The sequence below is a fragment of the Grampus griseus genome, assembly GCF_964374135.1.
Source record: "Grampus griseus genome assembly, chromosome: 8".
In the NCBI taxonomy this organism is placed as follows: domain Eukaryota; kingdom Metazoa; phylum Chordata; class Mammalia; order Artiodactyla; family Delphinidae; genus Grampus; species Grampus griseus.
Genome location: NC_139002.1, coordinates 107,618,587 through 107,637,423, shown reverse-complemented (window position 1 = coordinate 107,637,423; position 18,837 = coordinate 107,618,587). Strand labels below are relative to the sequence as shown.

The 18,837-nt window shown below is 55.9% G+C and overlaps 1 protein-coding gene across 1 annotated transcript in view; it reads left to right on the top strand.

Moving 5' to 3' along the window:
• SHANK2 (SH3 and multiple ankyrin repeat domains 2) overlaps positions 1-18,837 on the top strand; it is a gene marked incomplete at its 3' end in the record, with an annotated part of 537,007 nt that overhangs the window by 193,308 nt on the left and 324,862 nt on the right. The window contains exons 10-11 of the mRNA XM_082660603.1: positions 9,505-9,571; positions 9,982-10,152. Coding sequence (XP_082516729.1) covers positions 9,505-9,571; positions 9,982-10,152 — 238 coding nt within the window. The remainder of the gene's footprint in view (positions 1-9,504; positions 9,572-9,981; positions 10,153-18,837) is intronic.

Here is an 18,837-nt window from a genome sequence, read left to right as displayed (position 1 = left end):
TCAGCTTTCTTTGTTGACCTGGGGAGGGATGACAGGCAGGTGCCCAGTGCAGTTAGGGGGTGGTACCTCACACCACCTGTGGGACCCTGAGCAGGGGGCACCCGCTGCTGCACCACACACAGCACTGACCTGCCCAGGCCCCCGTGTGCATCCGGCATGGCCCGTTGGCCCGAGACATGGACCATTTTCAGGCACCCAGGATGGCTGCAGCCTGAACCTTTCCTCTGCTTACTCACTGAGGAGTGTGTCCCTGAGTCTGTAGGGGACAGTGACCTTGGTCCAGTGTCTGCCCACAGGACAGTGGTCCAGTGTCTGCCCACAAGCATCGCTGGTGGGGGGGATGCCAAGACTGGGTAGATGGGAGAATCTGTCTCATTCAGATGTAGCTTAGAGGGTTGAAATAAGCGCCAGAAGTGAGGGGCTCCCTGGGAATTAGGGGCACTCCCTCTGTGACGGGCCCCCTCGCACAGAGGCTAGACGCGGGAATGAGGATGGGGCAGAGCTCGGGGTTCTAGAAGGACGTCATCCCCGTGCATTTCCTCCAGGCTCTCACGGAGTACTGGGGTGTGGGCAGCGGACGCTGGGACACACGTGGGGGGAGGAGAAACGCCCAGGACCTGAGGTGTCGAGATGCTGGTCACAAAGGAGCCTGGACCCCGGGCCCAGCCTCTCGTGAACAAGGCAGCCCCGACTGCTGTCTTCCCCATGACGCTGGGTCCTGCTCTGCTGTGGTACTTCCTGTGATGCCAGGTGGAGTCCCCAAACCTCATCTTTCTACGAGCGTAATTCCTTGTGAGCTATGTTGTCATATATGGATTGTGAAAACATCCTTCAAGGACCAAATTTTGTAAAAAACAAAACAAAACAACACAAAAAAAGGATTGAAGTCAAGTCATCTGAGGTGTCGATTTCTGAGTTACAGAAACAGATCAAAAGCCCCGCCCTTGCCCTCGGCCATTCAAGTCCAGGAGGAAGAGGGAGGGAGCAAGCTTGCGGAGGGGGTGTTGCTGCGGGGTGGTTGCCCTGCCAGGTGGAGAGGCATCTGGGGCACCTTTCCCTGCCCACCGCATGCTGCTGTTGGGGAGACGTGGATTGCCCTTGCCAACGTTCCTGCATCCTCAGGACTCCCCGCAGCCTGGTCACCGAGGCAGAGCCCCTGGGGGCATCGGGCAGCGGGTTCCATCTGACCTCGTTCTCCACACTCCGTTGGCCTCTCGGAAGGGACCTCGTCAGCATCGGCAAAGGGTCATGACTTCATGGCGCATCCCCGCATCCTTCGAAACTGTAACCGTCGATGCTGCCCGGACCGCTGGAACACCTGAAATGCATCGTGTCAGTAACAGGGCAACATCTGAGGCTTTATAAAGTGAGCCATGTTCAGGTGCTGACTGTGCCTCGGGGCAAGAATAATGGGGAGCCACAAGCGTGAGAGCCTCACCCTGCGGCGGCTGTGTTAGGCGGGGAAGTGCAGCCCCGCTTCTGCAGAGAGAAGGGGACAAGAAGGGCTCCGCGCGTCTTCCCTGGAGGCCCCGGCAAGTGACCGGTGTGGACCACAGAACTGGCCACCTGCCCTCTGGGTCCTCCCCCACCCACTGCCCAGCCCCTGGCGAGCTGCTCTTCCTGTGGCTGCCCTCACATCCTATGGTTTCTCCCCGCCGCCTCTCCATTCCGCGGGTTTCTCTTTCCCTCTTCTCTGCAGAAGCCCCGGCTCCCTTAGCCTTTTTTTTTTTTTTAAACATCTTTATTGGAGTATAATTGCTTTAAAATGGTGTGTTAGTTTCTGCTGTATAACAAAGTGAATCAGTTATACATATACATATGTTCCCATATCTCCTCCCTCTTGCGTCTCCCTCCCTCCCACCCTCCCTATCCCACCCCTCTAGGTGGTCACAAAGCACCGAGTTGATCTCCCTGTGCTATGCAGCTGCTTCCCACTAGCTATCTATTTTACGTTTGGTAGTGTATATATGTCCACGCCACTCTCTCACTTCGTCCCAGCTTCCCCTTCCCCCTCCCTTAGCCTTTCCCTTCTGAATCCTTCACAGGACCCGCCAGTCTGTCCCCAGCCAGCCTCTGCCCTTCCCCCGCTCCACCGCATCCATCCTGCCTGTGGTGTGGACCGATGGGGCACGTTCACTGCTCCGACCAGGAGTGCCTCCTCCCGGTACCCCCGCCAGCACCCTCCCTGCGTCCACCCATGAAGCCTGGCGATGGCTGAAGAAAGGAGGGTACAGGAGGAGCCTGTGAGTCCAAAAGGGAGTCCTTGCTGTCCTGGGTTTCCAGACATTTCCCCTCGAGTTGGACACCTGCCTTTCCTTATGGCCATGCCCAGACGCCTGGCTTTGGCACGTGTTGCTGAGACGGGGTTGAGAGCAAGACGGGAGAAGGCAAGTTGAGTTAAGGGAGGGGGTGTGGAGGTGGGGGAGGAGGACAGGTGAGCCGGGAAGGGCTCAGTCCTCACTTTCAGATCCTGAGGAACCTGTGAATGGCAGCGTCCATCCTTATAGGAAGCGCATTTGCCTGCACTTTTCACAACAGAGTTCTGTGGTCACTCAGCCGACGCAGCGCGCTGCCCGTGCCTTGTCACAAGCCCTCGAGAACAATCTGTCCCATTTTTCCTTGTGCTGCTGTTCTTCTAAGGCGTCCGAACTGCGATTCTGTTACAGGTTAACTGTTTTTAAAATGCCATGTGATGGAAATCAAAATTATTTACCGACATCATCATTCTGTGCCTTGAAAATTAGATCAGGATTCTGGCCCTGCACGGCTTGAGTTATTAATAATATCTTGGCTTCAGCACTGACTACTGTGCGATGTCAGGCAAGTTACGTAACCTCTTCGTGCCTCAGTTTCGTCACATGTCAAGTAGAGATAATGGTGCCCACTTCATAGAGTTGTTAGGATCAAAGAGGCTCTATCCATGTCAAGCCCTTAGAACAAACAGTGTGTCTACCTAAGGGCTTGGCGTAACTTGATTTTATTATTATTATTGATATCGTATGCCTGGAACCGAAGAAAACAGACCCCAACCTTCTGCCTTCTTTATGCATCAAACCAGCAGCCAGACGCTTGCTGGATGGAACTGAGATGCCTCCGTCAAACCCAGCCCGCTCTCCATCCTCCCATCATACACTTCGTGGGATGCCCAAGCATGGGGCAGGCAGCAGGACAGGCAGGCGGCTGCTTCCTGCAGGAGAGGACTTTCCTGGCCTTGAAATCATCCAGGGAGAAACAGTCAGCCAGTTACCACAGATACAAGTTTGCATTGTTCTCACTTGCATCGTGGACTCGGTTCTTTTGGCCAGAAGAGCGCCTGTGGCTTCCGTGCTGCGGTAACTCAGTCTGCAGCTCTTAAAGCTTTTCTTTGGAAGCATAAGCTCGGAATTGCTGGTTGCGGGTCCATTTTTAGGTTATTTTCGGCAGCTGTCCTGGGTGTGCCTTGGAGCGCAGATGTGCGGTGTGCGCTTGTATGTTTCTGATGGCGTGTTTATCGTGGGCGCTTAGGGGACCTTTATAACGAGCTGTCCGCTGCTTACAGACAAGTAGTCAGTAATAAGCACGTGAACAACAGTAGTAACAGCAGACATTTTTAGGGCTCACCGTGTGCCGGGCTTTGCTCTAAACCTTTACATACGTAATCTCATCGAATCCCCACAACAAACCCGTTTTTTTTAATATTTGTTTATTAATTTGGCGGCACCGGGTCTCAGTTGTGGATCCTTGTTGCCACGTGTGGGATCTTCGTTGTGGCACGTGGGATCTTTAGTTGTGCCATGCAGACTCTTAGCTGCGGCATGCATGTGGGATCTAGTTCCCTGACCAGGGATCGAACCCGGGCCCCCTGCCTAGGGAGCCACTGGACCACCAGGGAAGTCCCCCAAACCCATTTTAAAGTTGAGAAAACCGAGGCCCGTGGATTAAGCGTCATGCCTGATGTCACCTAGTACAGGTGTGGGATTTGCAGCCAGGCAGCCTGAAGCCAGAGCCCCTCTCCTCTACGGCACCTGTCTGCCAGCTCCCCGTAGGAATAGGTGAGCCGTGGGGAGCGGCATCTCCCTTAGAGAGGGGGGCATCTCGGTCTCTGTCTCTCTGATTGAAGGTGCCTGCCTGCTTACCTTCACTCCCAGCAGAAGCAACAGCTCGGGAGTCTGGACGAGATTACCCGGAGGCGAGTAGCCGCAGATAGGTCCATATGCCCGGGACCATCCTGCTAACTAGATAAGTTCTCCCTGCTCAGCTGTGCGCTGTCCCAGGCCCCTCCTCCCTCACCCTCCTTAGGGCTGGGTCATCCCCCCCACCCCCAGCCCCAACCCCTGCCTGTGGAGGGATGGCTGTTCCAAAGCCGCGGTGTCTCTCCTAACACCTGCCTGACTGTTCGGGGTGGGTCCGTGTTCTCGTACTTGACCTTCTCACCTTCTGATCCGCACAGGTGGACTTCTACCTTTTTTTTTTAATTACGGTAAAATACAGATAACACACATTTTACTGTCTTAACCATTTTTAACGGTACAGTTCAGCGGCATTAAGTACATTGCAACCATCACCTCCGTCCCTCTCCAGAACTCTTTACATCTGGCAAAACTGAAACTCTGTCTACTTTCTGTCTCCATGAGTCTGACTCCCGCAGGGACCTCCTGTGAGTGAAATCACACAGGATTTGTCCTTTTTGCCTCTGGCTTATTTCACTTAGTATAATGTCTGCAAGGCTCATCCATGTTGTAGCCTGTGTCATAATTTCATTTCTTTTTAAGCCTGAATAATATTCTATTCTATGTATTTACCACATTTTATGTATCCGTTCATCCCTCAGTGGACACTTGGGTTGCTTCTACCTTCTGATTATTGTGACTAATGCTGCTATGCACATGGGTGTGCAAATGTTTGTTTGAGTCCCCGCTGTCTTAATCTGCTCAGGCTGCTCTGACAACATACCATGGACTGGGTGGTTTAAACAACAGGAATTTATTTCTCACAGCTCTGGAGGCTGGAAGTCCGAGATCAGGGTGCCAGCGTGGTCAGGTTCTGGTGAGAGCTGTCTTCCTGGCTTGCAGACGGCCACCTTCGTGCTTTGTTCTCACGTGGCAGAGAGAGCAAGCTCTCTGGTGTGTCTTCTTATAAGGGCACTAACCCATCGTGGGGGCCCCACCCTCATAACCTTATCTAATCTCATCCCCTCCTGAAGGCCCTACCTCCTAACACTGTCACTTGGGGAGTTAGAGCCTCAAAATATGAATTTGAGGGGACACAAACATCCAGTCCTTAGCATTCCACATCCTGGCCCCCAAATTCATGTCCTTCTCACATGTAAAATACATTCTTCCACCTCAACAGCCCCCAAAGTCTTCATTTGTTTCAGCACCACCCCCAAACTCTCAAGTCCAAGTCTCATGTAAATATTGTCTAAGTCAGGTGTGGGTGAAACTTCAGGTACGAGTCATCCTGAGGCCAGTTCCTCTCCAGCTATGAACCTGTGAAACCAAGCAAGTTATGTGCTTCCAAAACACGACATTGGGTCAAACATAGGGTAGACATTCCCGTTCCAAAAGGGAAAAATCAGGAAGTAGGAAGGAGCAACAGGTCCCAAGCAAGTCCCAAACCTATCGGGGTGAATCAATCAGACCTTAAGACGTAGAACTCTCCTCTTTGGTTCAGCATTCTGTCCCCTAGGCCCGTCGGGGCGGCAGTGTCACCCACACAGTGAGGCAGGGTGATCCTACCCCCAAGGCTTCTGGCAAAGGCTCTCTGACCCGTTGAAACCAAGGCAGTGGCCCTGATGTTCTCTGACTCACTTTTGGGGTCATTTTCCCCTCTTTTTGAAGAATAGCACATGTTCGCAATTGAGTGGCTCTATCGTGCCGTCTTGTTAAACCCTAGAAGTCCGACAGCCTCCCCTCGCTTCACCCTACGACTCTACCCCCTTCCGAGTAAACTGGCAGTACCTATGCGCGTATAATTCTGCAACCTCGTTATCACGTGATGGTCCAGCCACACCCTCAGCGTTCTCTTCAGAACTTGCTTCCTCATTTCCTGCACCACGGACAGGCTGAGGACTTTCCAAATCCTCACATTCCAGTTCCTTCTTGCCAAACAATTCCTCCTTCAATTCATCCATCTTTTTGCATTTTACCGTCAGCAGCCCTCCAGCACTTTGCTTGGGAAGCTCCTCGGCTAAAGGTCCATGTTCATGGCTCACAGGTGTGCCCCCCACAAAACCCCAGGACGCAAGTCGGCCAAGCTCTTGGCCACTTGATCACAAGGATCACCTCTCCTCCAGTTTCCAGTAACAAGTTCCTCATTTCCATCTGAGATCTGATCGGAATAACCTTTAACATCTATATTCCTACCTTGCACCTCAAAACTCTCCCACGATCAACCCACTTCAAAAGCTGCTTCCACCTTTTTAGTTATTTGTTACAGCAGCGCCCCACTTGCACAATACACACACACACACACACACAAAGAGATTTACTACAGAGGCTGAGAAGCCCAAGATCTGAGGTCATGGCGAGCTGGAGGCCCAGGAGAGCTGATGGTGTAAGTTTCAATCCAAAAGCCGGCAGACTCCAGACCCAAGAAAAGCTGACGCTTCTCAGGGTCTGAAGCTGGAAAAGAGAGACGTCCCAGCTCACGATCAGGCAGCAGGAGTTCCCTCTTACTCAGCCTTTTTGGTCTAGTCAGGCCGTCAGCTGATTAGACGAGGCTCACCCACACTGGGGAGGGCAATCTGCTTTACTCAGTCTACTGAGTCAGATGTTAACTTCATCCAGCAACACCCTCCCCCAAACACCCAGAATAATTGTTGGCCAAATATCTAGGCCCGCTGTGGCCCAGTCAAGATGACACGTAAAACTAACCGTTATACAGTAACTGCTCTCAGATCCTTTGGGTGAATCCCCAGAAGTGGAGCGGCTGGATCATATAGTAGTTCTATGTGGAATTTAAAAAAATATTTATTTACTTACTTATTTATTTACTTACTTGCTTATTTGGCTGTGCCGGGTCTTCGTCGCAGCACACAGGATCTTCGCTGTGGTACGCAGGATCTTTTAGTTGCGGCGTGTGGGTGGGATCTAGTCCCCTGACTAAGGAAGGAACCCAGGCCCCCTGCATTGGGAGGGTGGAGTCTTAGCCACTGGACCCCCAGGGAAATCCCATATGTGGAATTCTTTTGAGGAACCTGAATGCTGTTGTCCACAGCAGCTGTACCATTTTGCATCCCCACCAGCAATACACAAGCCTTCCAGTTTCTCCACATCCTTGCCAACACTTGTTTTCTGTCTTTTGACAGTAGCCATCCCGACGGGTGGGAGCGAGCTTTACCTTTGAGGGTCTGGCTGGAAGACAACGGATGATTCTTTTCTTTCTTTTCTTTTTTTTCCCCTTTTTTCTTTGGCCACGCCACGTGGCTTGCGGGATCCTAGTTCCTGACCAGGGATTGAACTCGGGCCCCCCGCAGTGGAAGCGTGGAGGCCTACCCACTGGACCACCAGGGAATTCTGACCAGGAATGATTCTGACCATTTGTCACCTAAATGACATTGGGTCACGTGTTACGAGTAACCCTGCAGAGCCGCCCTTTTACGTTCACATCATAAATGCCAGCACACTAGGTCACTGGCTTCTCAGGGCCTGTGAGGACCTCCTGCCCGGGGTCCTCACCTCTGTCCCCGTCGTGTTTCAAGGATCCATGGTCTGAAGCCTGGGTCCCAGAGGGGCGGTCACCATGCAGGAGGCTGGTGAAGCGCCTTTCACCAGGTGGTTCTAACCCTGGCCTTTGCTTTCCACCCCCACGGCCCCCGGCTGGTGTGGACAGGGGCTGCCATGGCTCCCCTGACATTAGCAGGCCGGGGAGGGGGCTGGATTTGGCTACGGGCTGCTCCTGCCGGTGGCATCCTTGGAGAACACCTAGCATTAGGTGGGGCCCAAGAGTTGAAATCAATGTCACTTCCTAGGACGGGAGCCTGGGGTCCCCGGGTCTCTGTAGCGCCGCAGCCCCCGGCCCCCACGTGAAGCTGTATCAATCAGGGTTCTCCAGGGAAGCAGAGCTGGCAGGATGGAGATATATATATATTTAAGAGGTTTCTTTTAAGGAGTTGGCTCCCAGGACTGTGGGAGCTGGCAGGTCTGCAGTCTGAAGGGCAGGCTGGGAACTCAGGAAGGAGCTGGTGCTACAAATTGAGGCAGAATTTCTCCTCCAGGAAATCTGTCTTTGCTCTGAAGGCCTCCAAAGGACTGGGGAAGGCCCACCCACATCATCACTGAAAGTCGACTGACGGTCCATGTGTGTGTCTGCAGGCTGGCATCTGAACGCCCGGCTCATTTGAGGGTGGAGACAGCCACCCCCGGGCCCACCAGGTCTCCCCGTCTGGGGCACGGAGAGCCCTGCCCATGGGGGCTCTGGTTCAGGTCTCCCCAGGAGCCCCAGCCCACTCCAGGGGACTTTGGCTTCGCCTGTCTGGCTGCCGCAGTGTATCAGGGACCACGTGGACTCTACTTTAGTCGGTGCCTCTGTAGGGCTCACGTCGGACCGTTTCCTGTAGGTGCTTGTTTCGTTGCTGTGCACAGGTGCATGGGTGGAGTTTTTTTCTGCTTGAGTGAAAACCAGTGAACGGCTTTGAATGCTTTTTCGAGATTTCCCTCTCCCTCCAGTTATGGGGACCAATCAGAGGAATAGATTCCCCCCAGGGGAGGGTGTAGGGACCAGTTGGGCTTGGCGGGGATGCAGGACGTGGTCCCTGGAAGTTTCTAGGCTCAGCCCCTTGAACTGCCCCCGCTGTGGCCTCCTGGGCCGAGGACTCTCTCACGTAGAGTCTCACAGAATGATGGCCTCATTGTCAAAGAACGCCCAGGGGCCTAGAGAGGGGCAAAGTGGGAAGATGTGCCTCTGCCTGGGGACGATGGGTACGGTAGCTGCCGTTTTAGCAGTTACGATTGGTCCACAGCATGGATGGGCCTTGAGGGCACTGTGCTGTCTGAAATCAGACAGAGAAAGACAAATACTCTATGATCTCACTCCGAGTGGAATCTAAACCAAACTCCTAGAAAAAGACATCAGATCTGTGGTTCCCAGAGGCAGGGGGTGGGGGAAGTGGGTGAAGGTGGTCCAAAGTTGGACTTCCAGTTACAAGATAAATGAGCCTGGGGATGTCACATTCAGCACGATGGTTCCAGGTAACGGTGCCGTGTGGTCCACGTGAGGGTTGCTAAGACAGTAGATCCCCCACATGCTCATCACAAAGAAAGACATTTTTGTAGCCGTATGAGGTGATGGCCCTGAACTAAACTTACGGTGGTCATTTTGCAGAATAACGTAAGTCGAGTCATCATGCCGTACACCTTCAGCCTCGTGCTGGGGTATCGACTGTATCTCAGTAAACTGGAAAAAAGGGAGTATCTCTTGTGTTTAAAAAAGGAAGTTCTGTTTGGGCTCATGCTGCTGTCAGGCCGTCAGGAAGTGGAAGAGTGTCGTGAACTTAGCGCTTTAACGTGATTCCCGCTCTTGCAGGTGGCGATCATAGCGGGTAACTTCGAGCTGGCTGAATACATCAAGAACCACAAGGAAACCGACATCGGTGAGTAGGCTGGTGGCGAATGAGCCGTGAGGGGGTCTGTTGGATTGGGCACCTCGTTAGATTGGTTCAGAGTCTGCTTTTAGCAAAAACCTTCACAGAAAGCAGAGTGCGAGCATCTTCTCCGCCTCTCTTCCTCCAGTTTCTTAACTCTTGGCAGGGTTGGGGTAAGGGAAACCTTAGACGTCAGGCGAGGACGCCGGCAGTGGCCTCAGGGCATTGCTGTCCATCCAGAGAACAAGATCACTTTGCAACTCATGGAGATGGGTTTCTGGGAAGATTCTGTGACAGACGTGATTCCATTTAAAGTAAGAGACGGCAACGAAATGAAGCAGGAAAGCTCCAGGGGCACCCCCTCCCCTCCCTCCTCTGCATCCCTCCCGATGTCTGCTGATGACCGCTCCCCTTTCTAGTACCCCTCGTGCCAACCAGGAGGACTGTCTCTGGGGCTCCTCCCCTCTCCCATCGCCCTGCCGGCGGCTGGGCCCAGTCTTGCATCTTGGAAGAGCCCGCTGGCCTGTTTCCTCCAGCCCCGGGCTTACACAGGACATGCAGCGGGGAGCAGTCCCACTGGACCAGCAGCGGTGAGATTTCAAGATGGTGCCGTGCATCGAGGGGGTGGGCAGCGGGGCTCCAGGGCGCCTGGAGGAGGAGCCAGATGGCGTCTGTGTCTTGTTGCCTGTGCCGCTCACCCTGAGTTTGGGGCTGGGGGCGAGCGATACCGTGTGTTTGGCTGTCCAGTCTTTACCGTGTCGAGTGTCTGGCGGGCGCCCGCCTGCCCCCGAGAATCGCACAAGGATGTGCGGCTGGATGCCTGCTTGCCTCATCCGGTCCCCTGAGCCGAGCATCGGGGCCTCCCAGACGCTGCGCCCGATGCTGACGCGAGTCCTCCCGCGAGCCGGGGCGGACCTCCTAATTGCTCTGAGATCCGGGCCTCTGCCATGGCCACATCAGCATCTTCCTAAGCACATTATGCAGATGGGCGAGTTCACGTCCGCAAAGTGCTTTAGGAAATGCACTGAGCTCTCCAACTCTAAGCACCACCCCCCTAGGACGAGAGAGCAGTACAGTCGGACAGGGTTGGCTTGAGGTCCATAAACACCGGTTACGGTGAAGGGAATGGGAACTCTGTTGAGCAGGGCAGGTGTCCAAGAAGACAGGTGTGCAGGCCCCAAGCAGGACCGCGGGATGGCTAATGGCGCCAAGGACCCCTGGATCTCTGAGCTTCTGCGATGGTGACAAACTTGGGGCTACCTACCCCCGTTGTTTTCACTTTCCCTTGCCTGGGGCCCGCACGCCAGGGGGAGGCGTGAAGTGGTTTCCTTACCCAGCCGTCGGAAGGGAGTCGAGAGAAAGTAGGGACTCCACCCCCTGCCCCCCAAGCCCCGCCTACACATTCACACCCATCCCCACCCCAGCCATGAACCTGTCCTGCTCAAAAAGTGCCCATGTTAAAGCCCAGGTCGGGGAGGTTCCTGGCTTCTCCCTTCCATTTCCGATCTGGGATGCAAACACCTCTCTACAAACAGGTTTTCTTGTTATAAAAATAATACCCGTCTGTTGGGTGAACACAGTTTAATTACCACTCACCCGATCGAATCAATGATTTCTTTAAACTGTAAAGGGCTTGCCCTGTCGAGAGATGGGGTAGCCACGGTGGGCGCGAGCGACTTCCGTGGGTCACGGTGTGGGGATTGAGGTTTGAGGTCTGCCTGCTGTACCTCTGTAGACGCCCCGGGGCTCAGTGAGGATGTGGGGTGGCTTTTCCTGTCAATCCATGCCCCTCGTTACCTGCGCCGTGGGCTTTCCCTGGCGTGTCCCAAAGGGAAAGGATAGTACGGAAAATCTGCTTCCCTGCTGGGTCCTTTCAGCGTCTCCAAAGAAGAGGAAAAAAGAGTCCTCTTCTTTCCTCTGGGTCGTCTGACTCAGCATCTGTGATTGTGAACTAGCAAACTGTGCCATTTAAGTGGATTCCATTGAAATTTCACAGAGAGGCGACGAAGGGCACGGAAGCTGTGGGTCCCTCGTGGGCGCAGATGTCACTCATGTCATTCATTCTCAGACGCACAGTAAATCCACCCTAAGATCCCGATTCAGCGTCGTGTTAACTAAACCTCGAGGTTCGAACCCGGTTGTTTGCTCTGTGCCCTCTGCGCCCCCCCCCCAGCTTTGCATCTCCCCTCGTTACCGGTGGGGCTGGATGCTGGGGGTGGGGGTGGGAAGAGTCTGGCTAAGTCCCGCGTGCGGCTCCCTGCCTGCCATCTCAGAAAGCCGCCCTGCCTCTGGGGGAAGGAATAAGTCCAGGGAAACAGCCACCCCTTTCTGAGCCTGCGAGCCCAGCGTCCCGCGCTCCTCCAAGGATACGGTCGCTGTCTCCGTGCGACCAAGGACGAAGCTGACACGGGACATGGCGCTTGGGTTGAGTTCCCCCAGGAGCAGACCTTGAGGCAAGGGTTTGAGGGAAGTGGTTTGCCGTGGAGGTGGTGGCAGGCGGCAGCAGTGGGAGCACAGAGAGTAAGTCTGGAAGGGACAGGGCGCCAGCTCAGGTGCCTTAACGAGCAGGTACTGCAGGCACCTGAGGCCCAGTCCCATCAGGCCCTCCGGGGGGGTCGCGGGAGCGCACCTTGGCCTTGTCTCACCCCAGGGGCGAGGTGACTTGTACATTTACCCACCGGGTCAAGTTCCTGTTAGTTCAGGCCTGCTCCGTGCCAGGGAGGACCCTCCTTGGGGAGACGCAGGTGCCCGTAGGGGCAAGTGGCCCACGTACCCGGCGCACTGAGTGCCAGTGGCTGTGGGCAGGGCTCCAGTGGCATCTCCCAGGCAGGACTCTCCCAGAACCACGTGGTAGAGTGATTGGCCGGGCCAGGCCTTGAAGCCAGGCTCACATGACTCTGGGGGGCTCTGGGCTCTTCACCGCCAGTCTCCCTGCCCCCCTGTGAGCCTAGAACAGGGGGCTGCACGCCAGGGCTTCAGGCAGCAACGCAGGCTGGGGCAGGGGAGGTTGGGGGTCTTCACACAGGCTGGCGCTGGCACCGGGGCTGGACGCGTGGGTGGAGGGATGGAGAGGGAAGAAGAGGGTGCTTGGGTCCCAGACCGCTGACGGGGGGGTGGTCCCCCGGGAAGTTCTCCTCTGGGCCTCCTGGTTCAGGCTTAGCGCTCTGTGGCCACCAGAGTTGAGCATCTCTCCGCCGAACTCTGCTCCCCGGCTGGGCTGAGAGGGCAGGGGCAGGGGAGGAAGAGGACACTTCGGGGGCAGCGTGAGGCTGGGCCTGGGGGCTGCAGAGGGGTCATCCGAGAATCAGTTGGATTAGGACGGAGGTACGGGCCCTGCAGGCCAGCACCCCCGAGCTGTGCCGTCAGGACGACCCCGGAAGAGGCTTTGGCTTCCACATGGAGTTTTCACATTTCAAAGAGAAATGTCGGCCTTCCCTGGTGGCGCAGTGCTTGAGAGTCTGCCTGCCGATGCAGGGGACGCGGGTTCGTGCCCCGGTCCGGGAGGATCCCACATGCCGCAGAGCGGCTGGGCCCGTGAGCCATGGCCGCTGAGCCTGCGCGTCCGGAGCCTGTGCTCCGCGACGGGAGAGGCCACAAAAGTGAGAGGCCCACGTACTGCAAAAAAAAAAAAAAAAGAGAAATGTCTAGTCTGTTGCTTCTCTCCCGCTGTGACATATTCAAGGGCGCTGGGACTGCTCCTCCCCTGCGGGGTCAGGGTCCCCGGGAGGCCTTACCGAGGAAGGACACGGCCTGCAAACTGCTCTCTGGAGGAGGGACAGAGGACAGGAGGCCGGGGGACAAGCTTGGGGGATAGAGCCACCTCCGTGGGGCGACCAAAGGGAAGAGTTCTGACAGGAAAGCATCAGAAGCCATTGGTCTGGGACTCCGACACCACTGCCCCCCAGTTCGTTCCAGTCTCGAGAAGAATCCGCACTTCCCGGGAAAGGCGGAGGCAGCCCTTCTCCCCGCTGTGCTGTGGTTGAACAGCCCTGGAAGGCCTGGGAGGAGCTGAACTGGCAGGTTCCTGAGGGGCCGGCTCTGTCCTCTCTGCCGCCATCTTTCCAGGAGCATCTTCCTGGTGCATTCTCTCCGCTCGGGCCCCCTGCTCATCTGGGGCTTCGGAAACATTCGTTTGTCCCAGGCCTTGGCCCTTCAGGAGCTGATGACACAGAGGGCGATGTCCTCCTTGCCTCCCTGCCCCCGGGGTTCAGGAGTTCGTCGAAAGGACCGCAGACCCCGGACCTTCCAAACCGGGAACTGCCCATCAACCGCTGTCCCAGGGAGAACGGCGCACATCTGCTCAGAAAAGCAGCTCCCCATGCGCTTGGCCACTGTGATCGTTGCGTCCACTCCACTTCCCCCGTGTCCCTGTCCCCAGGCACCTCGGCTGCGTCTTCATCCCCCACCCCAGCGAGCCTTCTGTGTTTCTGGCAGTCGATCCCCTAGATGGGGAATTCTTTCCTGTTCCTGACTGTTCCTGACGCGCCGACAGAAACCCCCTGAGGCTCCCCAGTGGCCAGCAGCACGTGCCAGGTGTGGGTGCCCCTGGGGAGCTCGTGTAGAAGGCGGGTGCTCAGGGCAGCCCCTCCCCCCCAAGAACCTGACCCAGGAGGTCCAGGGTGGCCCCTGCCATCGCCGTTTTCCATCCTCCAGCAGTTCCGACGCTGGACCTCTGCTTCCTGGGACCTTCCAGGCCTGCCTGCCCTGCCCCCGTGTCTGGTGGGCTTTACACAGAACACGAGGATGGGGCTGCCATAACAAAATGCCGCTAACTGGGTGGCTTCGAACAGCCGACATGTGTTCTTTCACGGTTCTGGAGGCTGGAAGTCCAAAGTCAAGGTGTTGGCAGGGCTGCTTCCCTCTGGGTGCTCCAGGGAGGCTCCTCCCTCACGTGTCTCCCAGCTTCTAATGGTAGCTGGCAGTCCTTGGCATTCCTGGGGCCAAGGAGATGCATCCCTGCTTCTTCACACCACCTTCCTCTCTGCCGTGTCTCAGATCTCCTCTGCTTCCTCCAGTAAGGCCATCAGCCTCTGTATTTAGGGCCCACCCGAAATCCGGGACCATCTCTTCTTGAGATCCTGAAATCAATGACATCTGCAAAGACCCTACTTCCAAATAAGGTCCCGATGATAGGATCCAGGGATTCGGACTCGGACACGTCTTTTGGGGTCTGCCATCAACCCCGCGGAGGGCACTCACATTGCTGTATGACTGTCGCCCTGGGCTGTTACAGTGCCTGGCGCACGGTGGGGCCTCAGTAAATGTCCGTTGAATGGGTGACCCCCTCCCCCGTCAGTGTTTCCACTCCACATTCAGCCCCTCCCCGCCCGCCCTTCTTGACATAAAATCCCGATTTCCCGGCACCTGGAGTTGGGCGTCAAGGAGCCGAGCCCTTTGTGGGCCAATCGATTCCTGGATTGGGTGTGTCTGCCAGGGTGTAATGTTCTCTGCCCCCCAAGCATCGTCAGAGGCGGGGGCACGGGGCATGGGTCGTGTTGGGGGCAGTGCTCTCCGCCCGCACAGCAGGTCTTTCTGGGGCCATGTGAGATTGGGGGTTTCCAGTTGGTCGTGCGCGAGGCTCCCTGGCCACGTGGCTCTTCCGCTCCAGCTCCTGTGGCTTGGCCTCCCTGACCCCTGTGACCTGGGCGGGTGCTGTCAGAGTCTGTCTCGGTCAGGGCTGTCTTTCGTCTGCCCCCGGACTCTTGAGTGGTAGGCGTCTGGTATGATCGCTGGGGAACTTCACAGGCCGTTTGCCTCTTTTGCAGCCTCAGAAATCACCGTCGGGGTGCTGGAGGGGGATGGGGGGGCGCGTATTTCTACCTTATGATCTTCAGTAAAATTTGACTTAATAAGCTGTACCACAGCGTAGCAGCGATCCAGAAGAATGGGAACTGACGTCCTGTATCTGAGGCTGCTGGCTCTTGCCTCTGTCAGGAGGTGCCCGTGATGCTGGCTAGCAGGGCTGTGTTTATCAGGCATTTAGTGGGGCTAAATGGGGGCGGGGACACCATTTTGGAGAGCACAGCCTCACATGTCAGGATCCTGAACTCAGAAGAGATGAAGGTAAGACTCACCTTTGCCTAGATCGTGTTGGGTTGCATTTTTGAAGAGAAACATGGTGCAAGGATCCCCCAGATTCCAAGTTAGGCGTGGGGTTGATTTTGCTGTTCAAAGTGAGCCAATTGAAGCGCTATACATTTTCCTGACTTTCTACATGCAGCCTAGTCGATGGGATGCCTTTCTGAAAAAGTCCCTTGAACGGCTGGAATATCCCCCGCCTCAAGCCACGGAGCCAGCCTTCGTTTCCCAGACACAGAAGTGCCCCGCCGAGAAATCAGGGCACTTAGGAGGCTCCGCCGTGGCTCTGGGGGAAGACGCTAACCGCGTTGAAACACAGGAGGTGATTCACGGGCCCTCGGAGGTCTGTAGAATCCGGAAGTGGATCCAGCTCGCCGTGTAGATGGAACCCTATCCCTTTAAAAGAGAGATTGCATCTTGTGAAGCGTTTCTGTTCCCAGTCCGGCCAGCATGTATGTTGCTGCCCACCAGAGCTGTGGTTCATTTTTTTTTTTTTAATTCCCTTCCTCTTTGAAGAAATTAAACGTGACCTCCATTTGGTTATTTCATTTCCTACTCAGAGAAAGTCATGGTCTAAGAGCGAGGGTGAACACCAGAGTTAAACCTGCTTGTTTTCACCCACTGCCGAGCTGCGGCTGAGTCCATGAGCCCAGCGGGTCTAAAAAGCTTTGGTCATCGAGCATTTGCGATGGCTCCCGTAGGATGCAGGTCCCCCAGAGCAAGGCTGCTGGGGAGCTGGGGAGCTCGAATCCGAGATAGTCATGCAAAGATTAAGCATGTCGCAAGCTGATAAGCTTTGGACTGGGATAACCTATTTTTTACCACCTTTGTTATTTTTGTTTTTGCCCGGCTCTGTGGGGAGATGCACTGTCAGATGGATTAAATGACATGGGTTGTTCTTCTTCAGCGGAACAAGGTTTGTTCTCCTATATCTTGTCCTTCCGCAGCTACGGGGAGAGAAGCGAGAGGCTTTGCTTTTTTTAAATGAAGTCCATTGAGCTGATGTGTGAGTTTGGGTGTCTGATGAGCTGCCCAAGGATCGCTTGGATACCGTTGCTAGGTTTCGAGACGGAGTGGCTATGTCATTACGTTTCAGATATGTATAGATGGTGAAGAGAGGGAGGTGTTTTCAAACAGATTTCTTAATGCATTATTCTGGGGCGGGGGCGGGGCGGGGTGTGCGTGTTTACGTGTGAGAATGTAATATCTGTGCTGATACGGAGCAACGATGCTTTAAAAAATAATAATACCTGCTTGGTATTCCGGAATACCAAGCTAATACCAGCGATTCACCTGCTGTGAAATAAAATAGATCCGACTTGAAAGCAGCATTCAGATCTCCTGGCACTTGGACTGTCAAATACGCTACTTACCGTGAAACGTAGCAATTATATTGAGTATGCACGGCATCCTTTGTTTGCACGCAGAGCCGGCGGGTCCTGGGGAGAACCCAGTGTTCTAAACTGCTTCGTTTCATCAGACTGGCTCGTTTGGGGTCAGCACTGCCGAGCCTTCCCCTTGTGAGCTTACAGAACGAGCCTTCCCAGGGAAAGCTGGGCTAGTTTGTTCCCTAGAAGGATGCGGCCATCACAGCTGTTGCCTAGATGCCCAGAGAATATTTTCAAAGCAAGTTGCTGAGGGAGGGAGGCGTGATAAAGCCCCAGCAGACACAGCCTGAGCAGATGCGAGCAGCCCGCTGTCGCCCCGTCACAGCCGATTCTGCTCCCGTGTCACCGCCCTCTTGGGGCTGAGGGAGCTGTGCGGTGTGCGCGGGCCACCCGTGCCCGATGCCTTGTCCAGCCGGGTGCGCGTGGCTCCCTCCTTGCCGCTTCCGGTGCCACCAGCCCCCCTCTTCTGTGTGCCGCCCGGGCTCTCCATCGTCCTGCTCTGGGTGTGTGGTCATGTGCTCGCTACTGTAGCTCCCCTCCCCTCCCCCAGGCATAGCCGTCTCCGAGTTTATCCCCAAATCCTGGAACATAGCTGATGCTCCGGGGCGCAAGCTAAGGTGATGCCCGTTTGTGACCCCGCACGAGGGCTGCTCTTGAGGGCTCCTCGCGGGGACACTCGTTGTCTTGGTCCCGAGAGGGTTCAGCAGCGGCCGTGAGGCCTTGACCCCCTGTGCCCTGTGTGTTTCCCCTGCTTTGTCGTGTTCTGCCCCTGGGGCTCTCCCTGGCCCCTTCACACGCATGCGGCCTTGGAACGCTGCCTGACGGAGGCCCGGGCTGGGGACGCATCCTCCAAGAAGTCCCTGGCTGTGATGCCCCCCATGCAGGGGATGTACGTGGCTGCTGGAGCACGTGTCCCACCAGAGATGCTCAGAGGACTCGCCCACCTGCCCGCACACATCTACTCCTCTGGGTTGAACTGGTCCCCAGCCCGGAGCCTTTCTCAGCTATTTGTTGCCCGCTCCTGCGCAGTTTGGGCCCCTGAGGAAGACCCCTCCCCGACTCCATCCCCTGCGGACAAGCGGGAGCCCCAGAGACCCCCCTATCTCCCCCCGGCCTCAACCACACATTCTCTGCACAATTCCCTTCACGGTGAGCACCTGCCCATGCCGTGGCTCCCAGGCAACTCAGGCCCCAGCGCCTGTATAACCATTATCGCGTAGCACCACCTTCACTGAGATTCATAGATAACATAACCTAACACACACATGGAATTTTTAAGAATCGGCGTAACATCCTAACTGTCCTGTAAGGAACGGAAGCCACAGAAGGATGGGCGGGGAGGTGGCCTGCGCGTCCACGAGAGGGTGTCCCACGCAGGAGGGCGCAGGCCAGGGCGGGCCGCTGCTCCCCTCCCAGCACACTCAGCCTCACGTCCCTGAGCGCCTCGGGCAGCTGTGGCACCAGGAGGGCCCCGCCAGCCACCGGTGCCGCGGTTTCCTGAAATCGTGAGCTGTGCTTGGCAAAGTTCCGGACCAGACGCCACGAACGCTCTTTCACTTAGGCAGTGGCTGCATTTCCGGAAAGCTCAGTGAGTATCCGTGCAGAAGGCGACGCGTCTGTTGAGTCGGGGTGGGCAGGAGCTTATGCTCAGATGAACAGGCTTTGCGTCTCTACGAACGTCGGGAGGGTCACTCACAGCTCATGGACTGTCTCACGACTGCTGGACGTTTAGGGAGTCTGGCCCCTGCCCACCCCCTATGACAAGTACCCCCCCCCCGACCAACTACGGGAACCCCCGCGAGGCCCCTG